Source organism: Salarias fasciatus, chromosome 22 (genome assembly GCF_902148845.1).
Source record: "Salarias fasciatus chromosome 22, fSalaFa1.1, whole genome shotgun sequence".
Taxonomy (NCBI): Eukaryota; Metazoa; Chordata; class Actinopteri; order Blenniiformes; family Blenniidae; genus Salarias; species Salarias fasciatus.
In genome coordinates, this window is record NC_043765.1 from 9,784,605 (window position 1) to 9,799,218 (window position 14,614).

The 14,614-nt window shown below is 43.4% G+C and overlaps 2 protein-coding genes across 6 annotated transcripts in view; both read right to left on the reverse strand.

The window, feature by feature from the left end:
* The window catches only part of LOC115409077 (class I histocompatibility antigen, F10 alpha chain-like), a 37,123-nt gene extending 25,965 nt beyond the window's left edge, over window positions 1-11,158 (reverse strand). The window contains exon 1 of the mRNA XM_030120070.1: window positions 10,982-11,158. Within this exon, the coding sequence (XP_029975930.1) occupies window positions 10,982-11,036 (55 nt within the window). The 5' untranslated portion in view covers window positions 11,037-11,158. The remainder of the gene's footprint in view (window positions 1-10,981) is intronic.
* LOC115409065 (class I histocompatibility antigen, F10 alpha chain-like) overlaps window positions 1-14,614 on the reverse strand; it is a 272,574-nt gene that overhangs the window by 60,735 nt on the left and 197,225 nt on the right. The window lies entirely within an intron of this gene.

The following is a 14,614-nucleotide window of genomic DNA, read 5'->3' on the forward strand; positions in this document are numbered from 1 at the left end:
TTGCTTGTGTGTAGATTGACGCTGTAGGGGTCCAGAGTGCGGAAAAATGGGAAGCTTGCTGAAAATTTCCACAGCTCTGCAGCTGCGTCGGAGCGGACTGCAGCTGCACCGTGGCTGCTGTGAGCCCTGCGAAAGCCTGGTGTTACGCTCTGTTCATTGTACACACACAGCAGAACTGATAAGCAGAATTGTCAAGGGGAAAGAGAAGCAATTCCTAGGAATCGAGACATGAGTAACCGATTCCATAAAAGAACTGGTTCTCGATTCCCATCCCTAGTTATAAACTAAAAAACTGGTGTCAAACTAGGGCTGGACAAAATTTCGATATCAATATATATACCATGATATATTTTTATTCAATAACGGTGATATGAGTTTTAAACACATTTTCGGTATAGTGCATTATGGTATGCGTTTCACAATCACTAATTGCTGTTCACGGCGCCGCTGATTCAAGCCGAACAGAAAGCGCCGCAAGAGAGTGATCAGTGCTCTGCACACCACAGCTGGCCGTCCTCAGCTCAGGCTACAAGCTAAGCTCCACCGCTGTAAGTTTGAGCTCCAAAATGAGAACTCGTGATGTAAACGCAACTGAACAAGCTTCCATAAGATAATTTGTGGCCGCGAAATAATAAATCGTGCGCACGAAATACTAATTTGTGGCCACGAATTAGGCATATCATTCACTGAACAGTTTATTAAAGTTAGCAGCATATTGACAGATGCGAGCTTTCGGTCTCAAGAACTCTTTAACAAAACGTCAGTAGCATACAAAGGGCGCCTCCATCCCATCGTTGTGAGCTGGACGATATGCTACAAGCTCACTTTCATTAAAAGTATCTGTCTATCAAGCGTCAGAAGCAATATTGTTTTCGATTAGCAGCCGGTGGTGCTGCGGGGTTTAAGGGACCGTCTACAATTTACAAGACGCTGCAACAGTGAAGACAAATTCCACTAAAAAAAAACCAGTACAGGGATTCACTGCAGTGTCACCATAATCAATACAACCTGAAGTAATCTGTACTTAACCTTAGTAATTCTGAGCACTTTTATTTTTATCATAAAAACTGTGTTGTAGTTTAGACAAGCTGTTACTATTGAAAAGGTGAGTGTATGGCAGTTATTTCAATTCCCTGTCCCAGTAATATTTGTTTGTTGTTTGTTAGGGATATACTTTAATTGGCACTACTACTATGGAATAATTGTATTAACTGTATATTAGGCCTTTCCTGAGAGAAGTACACCAAGGTTATAAGATGTTCTGCTAAAGTGTAAACATACCCACACGTTCCGGAGAAACCAACACACACTCACTAGTGTTCCAAAACATACTGGATAAGGATGTCAGCTCTCGGTTGGCAGCTGACATCAATACCAAATTGTCCAATTGCGAACAAAGTCCAACCTATCTGTCGGGGCAGGCCCAGCCCAGAAGAACATGGAATAAAAACTCTGATTCATCAACAATCAGGATCCTTTCGGGGCGAAATACTTTGTATCTTTCCCTGTAAGGTCCAGCGCTGAGCATTACATCTGGCTATACTTAAATAAATGGTAATAATCTGAAGTCAGTTGTTTTGGCATTCTTTACACCAAGCATAGAATAAGAGAACCGGGTGGAGTCAGCGGGACGGAAGTCCGGGCTCCAACAAGTTGCTCACTCTTTATTCTGTTTATTGCAGTAGTTCTGAGGACTTTTATTTTTCTTCCTGGTTGAAGCACCTTTGAATCTATAACAATAACATAACTGTATTTAAGTGTAAAGTTAAAGCTATTTATATTGAAAAAGGTGAAACTTACATTTATTTGACAGTGATTTCATATTTCTTAAAGGTGCATTAAGGCCTTAAAAATACTTATTTTCCACCATAAATATGTTACACATTTTTAATGCTGTGTACAATGTGCCCTGACATATTCATTACAAGTACCTCTAACAGCGCTAAATTGTCACTTGAAAGTTGCAGTGCCGGTCCGGCACCAGAGTTTTTTTTGGGAGAATTTGAAAGGAATGACGTAATGCGCGCTCCGGCTGGTTAGGTTTCGTTTTGTCCGCCATTACTCCGCCAGATGCTTAGTGAGCAACAACTGAGCAGGAGCTTCCAGAAAGTAAGAACAGACTGGCTTCTAGCACTGCCACAGCTCCACACAGACTCCACCAGGTAAAAGAAACTTACATTTTACTTGAGCGCTACTAAACGAGCGAAGACAGAGTCCCCCTCTTCCGTGCACGCAAGCCACAGGGACGAGTTTTTCACTAAGCTGCATTATGCCCAAGGCCTGCAGGGGGCGCTGTTTCGCATAAAACATACAAACTCCTTAAGGCACCTTTAAATAAAAGGTAAACATTTAATTTATTGTAGTTTTTTATTTCTGAAATGTTATACTGGAGGAGCTTCCTGGATAAATAATTTCAAGTTTTACAGGTAGTACATTATCTACATGATTCTTAACAGTTTTTTCTGAGGCTTTTGTATTATTTATATCGATATCGGAATTATATCGTATCGACCGAAATTACGAACTATATCGTGATAACATTTTTGGCCATATCGTCCAGCCAAATGCAAAAAAAAAAAAACAACTCAGTGATGAGGGTGGTAGAGCTGGGATTTCTGGCTCTTTGAAGGGAGCCGGCTCCTCAGGAGCCGTTCATTAGAAAGAGCCGTTCAAAAGACTGGCTCCCTGACGAACGTCATGTGACTTTATTAGAGACATCAGCGTCATTAGTGTGGAGTCAATCCGTTACTTTCTGACAACTGACACGGTTACTGTCAGTTATGAGTTGTTATCTGATTCTTTAATTTGTTTGATGACACAGATTTAAGAGATGTTTTTTTTCTGATACACATTACATGGTGGCTTACGTTGCACGTTGTCCCCAGAAAAGAGCTTCAAAATGCTGCTACATGTCCTTTAACCAAGCATTTTATGGTGTGCGTGTGCGTGTGTGTGTGTGTGTGTGTGTGTGTGTTCCATTGCTAAAACCTCTGATAAAGCGGTCAATACGGTGATTCAAATTAACTGGTGTCCTTGTTACCTGGTGACTGACTTCCTTTAGCACTTCCTGCTGCTGCTGCTAGTAGCAGCAGATGTTGAAATCAGAGTCGTCAAAGGTCCGACACGGCTTTCTGTCTGGTTTTTAACATCTATCAGCAACAAGGGGTGTTAAAGAAACCCAGTCGCCAGTTAATAGGGAAACCAGTTCTTCCAAAACACCGTCTCCTCTCCGGTTTCGAGACACTCCTCCTCCTCTAGTTAGCTGCTGTGTTCAGGTGAGTGGAGCTGCTGGGAAAACTGAAACTCCGTCATTCACATGAAAGCAGCGGTGACAGCTGGACTCAGGAGACACTCAGGAGACACGTGAAGGAAGCGTGGACTATTTGCACAAAGGAACGGCTCTCAGACAGCTGTGAACCGGCTCTCGTCGTTTACTTAAAAGAGCCGTTCAAACGAACGGCTATTTTAAGTGAACGTCACAGCACTAGAGGGTGGCAGCCAAGTGAATTTTAATTAATTTATTTCTTCTTATTGTAGTTTTAAACATCTTAATTATCATGGATGTTTTTAAGATGGGGATTTTAAATGTTAATAGAGCCAGAGATCTGAAGTAAAGTCAGTCTGTGAGACAGCCACACTTAGGGTGCTTTCATACCTACTAGTCCGCTAGAGTGGTTCGGTTTGGACATAAATTATTCATAAACGTCGCAGCTGTCAACTAGTTCGGTTCACATTCACACCACTTGTTTTTGCAGATGAACTATCCACTATGACCCTCCTGCCTCTTGGTGGCGCTGTTCACACAATAGTGTGTTTTGGGTGACGGAAGTGAACCCTGATTGGCCAGCATGTGTGACGTGTTGTGCCGCGCGGCTTGCTACGGAAGCCTCCGCCGACCAAAAAGCCTTCTCCACAACAGAGCGGACAGGACTGAGGCTGATCAACGTTCACACCAGCAGCGGACCGCGCCGAGACCGCACCGAGACCGCACCGAGACCGCCTCCTCGAGGAGGTCTGCTTTCACACCAGCGTGTACGAACCGAACCTGCAGGAGTTTGGGTCTCTAGTCCACCTCAAGCTGACCAAATGCTGTTGGTGTGAAAGCACCCTTAGGGTTAGGGTTAGGCTAACCCTAAGTAAGTCTCTTATCCAGACTCCAGTCTCCTCACCAAGAACCACCACAACAGACGAGAGGAGAACACAGCCTCCACTTTCACAAGCTCTGTTCTTTCAGACTTCGTCAGGCCAAGCGACCAGCTTCCTTCAGCCATCCTTCAGCCAAACAGCAGGACCTGAGCACATGGCATACTGGAGCAGAACCGAGCCAAGCTTGACCAGAGATTCAGCCTTCAGCTTTTGACTGAATGCACGGGCCCAGGATCCACTCCTCCAGCCCACGAAGGACACGGCAGAACCAGAGCCATCACCAGAATGACAGCAAGAACGATTCTTCAGTCCTTCTTCAACTCTTTTGTTTTCTTCAGCAACAGGCAACAGAGGTTAGCAGAAAGCTGCTAACCCAGCCAGAGGAGAACCACAGTCAGCACCAGACAGCTGGCTGCACCAAACCAGCTCTTCTTCAAAGACAATGGAAAGTGGGAACTATCTGGGCGTTAGCATAGAACAAGTTTTGCCAAGCATAGAACAGTGTGTGTTCATGATGTGTTGATTTTATTGTGATTATTTTCCTTGGTGATGAACCGAGGATGAGTTAAACAGTCTGGAATCTAATGATTGTTTTGCCTCACCCAACACTGGTTTGCAGGTTAATATTTCATACAAAACTGTACAAGGGTAAAGGTCGCTTGTGTGTTCTGCAAAGATGAAATGCATCAGTTGCCAAAATGTCTAAGCTTCACAGAAAAGTCACTAGAACATAAACACTAGAGTTGATTTTGGTGGCCCGTTTTGATTTTGGTTTTAGTCTCGTCTTTGTGTCAAACCGTCAATTTAGTTATTTAGTTATTATTAGTTTTCGTCACCTTCATACTCTTTTCTGTTTAGTCTAGTTTTAGTCTACGAAAAGTGACGATAATTTAGTCTGGTTTAAGTTGATGAAAATGGTATTTTCCACTATTTTAAGTAATGTAATTGTATTTAACCAATCAATACAGTATCATTTCCTAGTATAGAATAGACAAAACTTAATTGTTTTTTTAGTCAAACCGATTTCACAAATCAAACATGTTTATCTTATTATTATATTACTGTTATCATCTAAGCTCGAGAATACACCCATTCCTGATATGGAATATGCTCTGGTTAACATTTTATTTTACCAACCAAACCTGTAGGTACACACAAACAACAAATGCAATGACACATAAAAACATTTTTTCATCTTGTCTCCTTTTGCTCAACGAATATTAAGATACATTTTAGCAGAGCTTTTATTTTATAAACCACATTTCGTCTCATTTTTATTCGTCAACGATATTGCACGATATATTTTATTGATATATGATATATATTATTATAATTATCGACACAGAGCCGTTTACATTTCTGCCCGTCTTCTTTAAGTCACCAGAAAAAGCTTCGTTGATGAGGAGATTTCGTTGTAAAGCTCGTTGAGGAAAACAACACTAACAAACACCCATTTGTTTAGAACAACAAACTGGTATCGGTGCTTAAAGGTCAGCCAAAATGCCAAAGACTGTTGTCATCGCCACATGTCACACTTGCAAAGGAAAGCGCCCAAACTGTTTATGCAATGGGTGTGTTTACACGGGACTTTTATTCCTCATTAATCCCGAATAAAAGTTACTTCTGCTTTAAAATGACCATGTAAACCCTGAAATCTTTATTCCAATCAACCAGCTGGTTTACTGTCATTCAAGAGTGGAATTATATGTAAATTAGGCATGACTTTGTTACGGTCATTCTGAGCATGCTTGTTCCTTCATGATGGCGTTTGCAGCAAGCGTTTGACTCGTACAGAGAAGAAATGGATATAATGAAAAGAGCGGACAGGTGGCTGCATAACAACGTGGACCTTTTGAAGTTGTAGCATCAAAGTTAATCGAGTAAGAAAGAGAAAGAAAGGCCGGCACCGAGGGCTGTTTGCTTCCAGTAGATGTAGGTTTGTCACGTCCACCCCCTGTCCAATCAGATTGCTTCGCAAATTCCAAAGGTCAAAGGTCAAATTTATTTATATAGCACATTTAAAACACAGTAGCCACTGCCCAAAGTGCTGCACAAATTTTAAACAAGCATTAAAATATAACATACAAGAAGGAAGGAAAGAAAGAAAAAGAAAACTATTTAAAAAATATAAGGCACACTGTCTGGTTCAGGTTGTGTTGAAGGCCAATGTAAAAAGATGGGTTTTGAGCTGTGATTTAAAAATTTCGATCGAGGGGGCAGACCTGATGCTCAGAGGGAGACGGTTCCAAAGCTGTGGTCCCGCAACTGCAAAGGCTCTGTCGCCTCTGCTCTTACACCTGGAGCAAGGACATACTAGAAGTCGCTGGTCACACGACCTCAGAGCTCTGGCAGGTGTATACAAAGATAACATTTCTGTCAAATACGAGGGCGCTAGGCCATTTAGAGATTTAGAAACAAGCAGCAAGATTTTAAATTGGACTCTGAAACAGACAGGGAGCCAGTGAAGAGACTGCAGCACAGGAGTGATATGGTCAACACGCCACGCCCCTGACAGGAGGCGGGCGGCTGCGTTCTGTACCAGCTGTAACCGACGCAGAGAACAAGCAGCCAGACCAATGTACAGTGAGTTACAATAATGCAAACGTGATGTGATAAACACGTGGATTAGTCTTTCCAACTGGTCGGAAGGCAAGTAAGGTCCAGTGTGAAAAAGGATTTAATCCTTCATTTTTCCCACGTGAGCATGAAGGAGTATAAAAGTAATCCAGAATAACTTCACGTGGAATAAACTAATCCTGAATTTAAAAACACCATGTAACTGTGGCCACTGACAATCACAAGGCAAATGAAAGGCCTCAACGCTCTGAAAACGTTCTCCAACCACAGAAGATGACACTCCAGCGGCCACAGCTCTGAATGTGAGAGGTTACAACTCAGATGTTCACACTGACCTTCCAACCTCTTATACGAAGGACTACATCCCATTTAACTACAGCAACATTCCCACAAAGGAAATGGTAAAGCGATGGCCCCATCTGTCAGAGGGTGTTGATAAAATACTGCCTCTAATGAGCTGCAATGTTGGACTACCCAGTGGATTTAACTGTCCCAGAACTCTGACTCAAAAACAAGTTCTTGGAAATAACAATGAGCCATTTGCAGTAATAACGAGGGTGGAGCATTGTTGGTGGCCCCACCTCAGAGTTAAAAGAAATTGAAAGAATTATGTGCCAGATTTACAGTAAAAGAATTAAATATTAAAAGAAGAAATAGTGATCAGTGTTATTGAGTCAGATTTTAAGGACACAAAGGCAAGTAACAAATCAGTCTCACAGGAGGATCTTATTTCTCTGGACTAACTCAAGGAAGGAATCAGGAAAAATGAACTAGGAGACAATGAGATGCCTCTCCCTTTCAAACAAAGGCCACAATTACCAGACAACAAAAGGATTGTAGAAATCAGACCGCAACAGTTAAAGCAAAAGTTTAACAAGGAAGACAAATACAAAAAGGATTATATTGCATGCATGAAAGACATAATCGAAAAGAGAGACATCAAAGAAGCACAGCATAAAGGAACTAAGGGTGAGCAATGGTACATCAATGGTATCAGCCCAAAATCCAACAAAAGTGTGTATTGTGTTCGACTGATCAGCCAAGTGTAATGGAACAAGTCTCAATGATCATCTTCTCCAAGGACCAGTAAACAATCTGACTGGAACTCTAAAGATTCAGGCAGTTTTCTACTGCTGTAATGTGCGAAATAGAAAAGATGCTGCATCAGTTCCATGGTGATGAAAGGGACTGGGACTATTTTCATCTACTCTGGTGGAAAAATGGTGACACCAGAACACAACCTCAAACCTACAGAATGAAGGTCCACCTTTTCGGTGCTGCATCGTTTTCAGGCAGCACAAATTATGGACTTCAATATTTGGCCAAAGAGCACAGCCAGTCACACCCAGCAGGCTCGATGTTCATGGAAAAAGACTTGTGTGGACGATGGAGTTACAAGCACAAATACAGGGAAGGAGGCCACAGAGACCAGCAGCGAATATAACCTCCATTTCCACAAGTTCATTTCTAACAATCCCACTGTTTTACAAAGCATTTCTTCATCAGAATGTGCCGCAACACAAACACAAAGGACCCAACCTTCAAAGAAATGCCACAAGAAGGAGCACTAGCCATCCAATGGAGCACTGAAAGGGACTGTTTGAGATTTGACAACACACTCAAAGTCCAGCCAGCCACACACAGAGGCATTCTGTCCACTGTCTCATTAAAGCGAGGGTTGGCGATCTTTGAAAACTAGCATGTAGCACGAATGTAGCATCTCCCCAAGGCTCCGCCCAGCTCCCACCCCATTGGAGGAGCTCCGTTGGGAGCGGAAACGCAGAGACGTTCCGTGCGCGCGGTGCGCGCAGCGCTTCCGCGTCCAGTGCATTCCTGGCGTAACCTGTCCTCAGCGCTTCGTTTCTTCGTTTTTCTTTATTTGCACTACGCCAAGTTATGGCGCACTCACCGGTAAGTAAAGCCCCAAACATTCTTCTCTGCCATTCTGCAACGACGCTCCGTCCTTCTACGCGCGCACTGAATCAGGGTCAGTGCACGCCATTGACATGTACGCGCAGGGGGCAGGTCGAACAGTGAAGGGATTTGATTGGTTTAAAAAAAGGTGTCCCGTCAAGACGATTGGTTGCTGTTTTTCCCGTTTTACTCCTGCTGTAGATAGCGGATATTTTCCAAACTACTTTAAGAACACGCTATGAATTGCTTCCTATCAGGTCATAAAGATCATTTTAACCAGTATTTAAAAAAATGTATCTCATTCAAATCACCAACCCCAGCTTTAATCTATGACCCACTCGGATTCTTCGTGCCCTGTGTACTAAACGGAAAGAGAATCCTGCAAGAAATATGCTAACATGGTTTGGTTAGGACAAACCTCAACTAGACGCACTATAGCCAGGGTGGGAGAGGAGGCCAAGTGACTAGTTGTTAGTTTTGGTGAGCCGACAGAAATAGAATAGCATCATTTTTCAGACGTGAGCTCAAGTGGTTATGGACAGTGTAGTTATGAGCGTCAAACATGCTAAAGATGAAATTCACTGCTCTCTGGCAATGGAAAAAGTTTCTCCAGCTAAGCTAACCACAATCCCCAGACTTGAACTAACAGCAGATAGTTTCTCTCTCTGTCACATGTTGAGTGTAGAACTGTGTTCTGATGAAAGAATATTTCTGGACTGACTCAAAGGTGGTATTGGGCTGTGGAAACACCTTTGTAGCTAACAAAGGTCCAAAGGATCAGACAACGTTCAAGCCCAACGCAGTGGTTTTATGTGTCATCAGAAGTGAACCCAGCCCACAGTGCATCAAGGGGAACAGCTGTCAATGAATTACACTGGATTCCTGGAATGAGTCAAACTGTTGCTTCTTTCATCCGTCAGTGACCTGTGACCTGTGGCCTGTGACCTGTGGCAGACTCCACGAAGCTCCAGGAGGTCAGAGGATGACAGACCTACCTCCTCAACGTTTAGAGCCTCTCCTCCCTTCACACACTGCAGCATGGACTGTTCTGGTCCATTTGTGACAGCAGAGGGAAGGAAACAACACAAACAAAGGCCCAGTTCACATGAGTGTCTTTTTCAGTCCGACTGAAAACAATCTCATAAAACACATTTACGAACAACGTTCAATCCTCGCCTACAACGACCCCTGATCGAGCAGATTATACAGCGTCCTGCCAAATGGTCGACATATCTGAGACACGCTCATAAGGTCTCTCACAGGATGTTCAGGTTCTGATGTTTAGCTCTGCAGCAGCAGTCCTCAGCGCCCAGCAGTGTTTTTATCTGCTGGATATCTGCTCAGATAGTGTTCCAACATCTCCATGATACACATAAACAATCTGCTTCGCCCTACAATCTGAGTATAAGGAGGATTTTTTTTTGGCCCATTTAAACGTGCCTTGCACGGACTCATCTTCACATGCTATTGTTCTCCTGCTGTCCTAACAGAGTTATTAGAGGATTTGTCCACAGATGGATTTATTAATGCTTTGAAGTGTTTCATTTCAATCAGAGGTGCAGTCAGACAAACTGAGTGTGAGCAGGGAACAAACTTTGTTGGTGCTCAAAATGAATTTAGAGCAGTGTTAAATGAACTGGATACTCAGAGACTAAATACTTTTATGTGTGAAGGATAATGTGACTTTATGATGAATGCACCTGAATACAGTCACGCAGGAGGAGTGTGAGAACTTCAGATAACGACTGACAGAAGGGTACCGAATCCCACATTTGCTCATGGGAGACTCAACAGTGCTTCACTGCAGACTTTATTCTATGAAGCCATGGCTAAAGTTAAGTCGACCCCTGACTGTTGATAACTTGAACCTTGACAGCGTAGAACCACTGACTCTCTATCATCTGCTCCACATGAAATACAACACACCATGACCCCACCTGGCGTCTTTCCTGTATGGCAAAAAGAGGTAGCGCTGCGTGCAATTCCTGGAGAGCAGCTCTGGAGACCAGAATATATTCACAACATCAAGGCAAAGGTGGCTCTCACAGAAGAGGAATCTAAACGGAGGTGATGTTGTGTTGTATCCTTCAGTCAGGGTTTGGTACAATGGGATCAGTGGCAAAGGTTCCAGTCTGGAGCTCCACTACTGATCCAGGATCAGACTGAGATCAGGATCAACACAGAACCAACTGTTCCACATTCAACATGAACATGAGGCCCACTGATTTCTCCAATGAGGCTTCAAATGTTTCCAGACAGGAGAAAAGAAGGAAAAAGAGATTTTCCTCAGAAGAAGAGAAGCTTGTCAGTCAGAGGAGATGTGGAGAAAAAGCTGGAATCCTACCTGGAGCCCCGCTGGGGATTCCCAGCAGGAAGAAGAGAGCCAGGAGGAGCTGCATGTTCACCTGTCCTCTCTTTCTTCTCTCACTGAAACACTTTGAGCGTCTGAGCTGAAGAAGAAGGAAACCAAAATAAACTGAACTTCAGCCAGCTTCATTTCTGCAGCCTGTCGGTGCACAGCGCTTGGCGCACGGCCAGTGGAGCAGACATACAATACAGAATATGCTGCATTGCTTGTTTGGCAACCTCGGGATCATACATCTGATTGGCTCTGGAACCAGGAAGTAGTGACGGTTTAGCCCCACCCACTGAAGTTGTTCTCCCCTGTCCAATCAGAACGCTTCGTTTTTGCCATGTAAACACAAAGCTCATGAATATTGTTGGAGCTATTTATTCGTTTTTGAGTATTTTCTGAATATTTCCTAATTTATTTTTTGTTTGTCTTATTTCATTTAGTGTTTATTTTGTTTAGATTTATTGTTTGTTTATTTTGCATGTTCGATTTGGGTAATTGGCACATTATTTTCTGTTAGGCTCGATTTTGTAGAGTTAGCACCACGGGCACCTGGAGGTTATTTAGGGAGGCTGCAGGTAGAGGACCAGGGTGCACCTGGGTGCAGCTATGGTTTTTTACCAGCGCGAGAAGCAGCAGGAAGTGATCGCTCCAATTGTTTGCTTGCCTTGGAGAATACACCATGATAAACCTCACTGGAATTTTCTTGGACTATGTTTTCTTTGCCTGCGTAAACCACAACCCGGTGCATCAGTGGCAGTTTGAAGTTTGAGTTTTGATTTTTGATTTTTGTTGCATTTAAGACAAATAGCCACTACAAATATAATTCTGAATTGCTTTGTTCGGAATAAAGCAATTCCAAATTAAAAACACCATGTAACCACACCGACTGTCCCAGCCGGTGTTCAGCAAACTCCAATCAAACTTTATTTGCATATCACTTTTCATATTAAGAAAAAAACAACACAAAGTACTGAACAGTATTAACAACAAAAATCTTTATAAAAACAAAGCTGCACCTTCATCAAAATCACACACACACACACACACACACACACACACACACACACACACACACACACACACACACACACACACACACACATTTACAGAGACAAGCAGAGACATGGTGCTGAGCATCATGGGAAATACCACCAGTGGGGCCGTCCACTCTGGAACACTGGAGATAAACAACTACAAACTTTAGACGAGATACAAAATTGATGCAAAATACATAAAATGAGATCAAGAAGTAAAGGTAAAATAAATAAAGGTAAAATAGATTAAAATGACATAAGACTGATGAAAATAAAAGGACTACAAAGGTCAGTTAAAAGCCTGATTAAAACGGTGTTTTTAACCTCCCTTTATAAACATCAACAGTCTCTGCGGTCCTGAGGTTCTCTGGCAGGCTGTTCCACAGGCGGGGGCCGGAGTGGCTAAAGACCGCCTCGCCATGGGTCTTGGTTCTTGAGTGCCCAGATCAGCTAAAAGAAGGAGCAAAGCTTCTAAGGCATTTACAGACTAAAAAAAAAAAACACTCTTTAAAGTTGATCCTGAAGCAGACAGGGAGCCAATGCAGCGACTGGAAAACCGGTGTATTGTGGCCCCGCCCCCTGGTTCTCGTCAGCACGTGTATGGCTGAATTTTGTAATAACTGGAGGTTTTAAAGGACTTAAGGCAACTTTACAAAATTTACCTCAGTGCTGCCGCGATAGGCGCTGCGGGTAACTGCAGCCACCAGCCGAGGCGGCACGGGAGCGCGCACAAACATTTTACAGAAAGTCCGGCTTCACAGCGCTGCACCAGGGATGCTCATGCTGTTTACTACGTCGCGGATTACTGCAAGACCACAGCGCATATTATGTGATTTTTGTCAGCATCTGTTTTCACTCCCAAATGCAGCTGAAGTTCCCTCCATGAATCAAACGCATATCCAATAGTTATTCGGGCGCCTGCGGCTTCGGTCATTTTTTTTTTTTATTTGACTCACGAGATAACGCTGATAAAGTCCTTTTTTTCTTCGTGGTGTTTTTTTGTGGGCTTTGAGTGGATGCAGTTATCCGATTGTATGGGCGGCACGACCTACCTCGTGGGGACATTTTTTGGGTCCCCATGGGGGGAAACAGTGTTTTCTTGGCCATGTTGTTGTTACTGAAAAAAGTAAAAGTGCAAAAACATTTCTTTAGGGTTAGGCTTTGTTTTGGTGTGGGTTAGGGTTAGGGTAAGGGTCAGGGTTAGGGGCTAGACATGAATGGGAGTCAATGGACGGTCCCCACGAGGATATAAATACAAACATGTGTGTGTGTGTGTGTGTGTGTGTGTGTGTGGCATGACCACGCTCCAATATTCTTGTCCCTCACACTTCATATAGACTCAGTTAATCTCAAACAATCATTCTTGAATTTGAAGTTTCAGTGGAAACAGTTGATGTGAGGAAGAAGTGACCGGACCAGGTGACAGAACTTCATAGGAACCTGAAGGACGGTGACATTATTTAAAGGGACTTAAGGCAAGATTTGTGAAAAACTACAGATGCATTTCCAGTTTATTCAATGCTAATGGGTCGTGAAGCATTAAAAACCTAACATAACAGGCCAATCCGCGTATCTGTCTGTTGCCTTATACAGGCTGTGTGCCAAATAATTTGTTGCTGTTCGGGGTCCGAATTTCCCGCGCAATCGTGGGGATGTGACGTAAATTGACGCTGCATGCGCGTTGCCGAACAGGAAGAACATGGCCGCCGTGGACACGGATTCAAACACTGCTGGGATCAGGGGCGGGCAGTGTTGCCAACTTGGTGACTTTCTCGCTAAATCTGGCGACTTTCCAAAGCCTCTTTTCGACTTTTTTGTCAAAAGCGACTAGCGACAAATTTAGCAACTTTTTCTGGTGCTCTGGAGACGTGACAGGACGTCTCCGCTGTCCTCAACAGGCAGCGGGTGCTGCGTGAGCCCCTCCCCCGTCCCAAAGCACTCAAAGGCGGCCAGTGTCACGCTGCGCTCCCTGCTGCAGTCAGAGCAGAGAGCAGACCCACACCACTCCTCCACACGTCGAATGAATCGCGTGTGCGCAAATACGCTGCTGCTCACTTGCTGACAAACCAAGAATCAACAGAATTCAGTTCATCTGTAGTTCTATTTGTAGTTTCATTTGTCCGCTCTCCTGGTAATATTATATATTTGCTCCCGTCTGTGAATCGAAGTACGAGCGCACCCCTGGTCTTGTGGCTATTGTTATTTAATGTCGGAGAGTTTATAATCACATCCATAAAAGAAAAACACTAAAAGTCAGTTTTAACCCACAAGTTATTTGGAAAACTTAGAGAAGAACGTAGAAAAATGCAGCGATGACCAGATTTAGCATCACTTGCTTTTTATCTTTGGCTCAGGCTCTTCAAGCTGCCTTTTTCCCATCATGCACTGCTTCTGTCACCAGTGCACCTGCAGTATGCCACTGTGCTTTGCCCCAAATTGATCTGCCTTCACACCCAGAAAACCATTTTGAGTTCTGCATCTCACAGTATTGACGCCTGAGTTGTTGTATTTGCCCTTGGAGACTCAATGTGACCGCTCCCTACAATATGCTGCAGAAACACTGACAGAAAACATGTAGAAACAATAT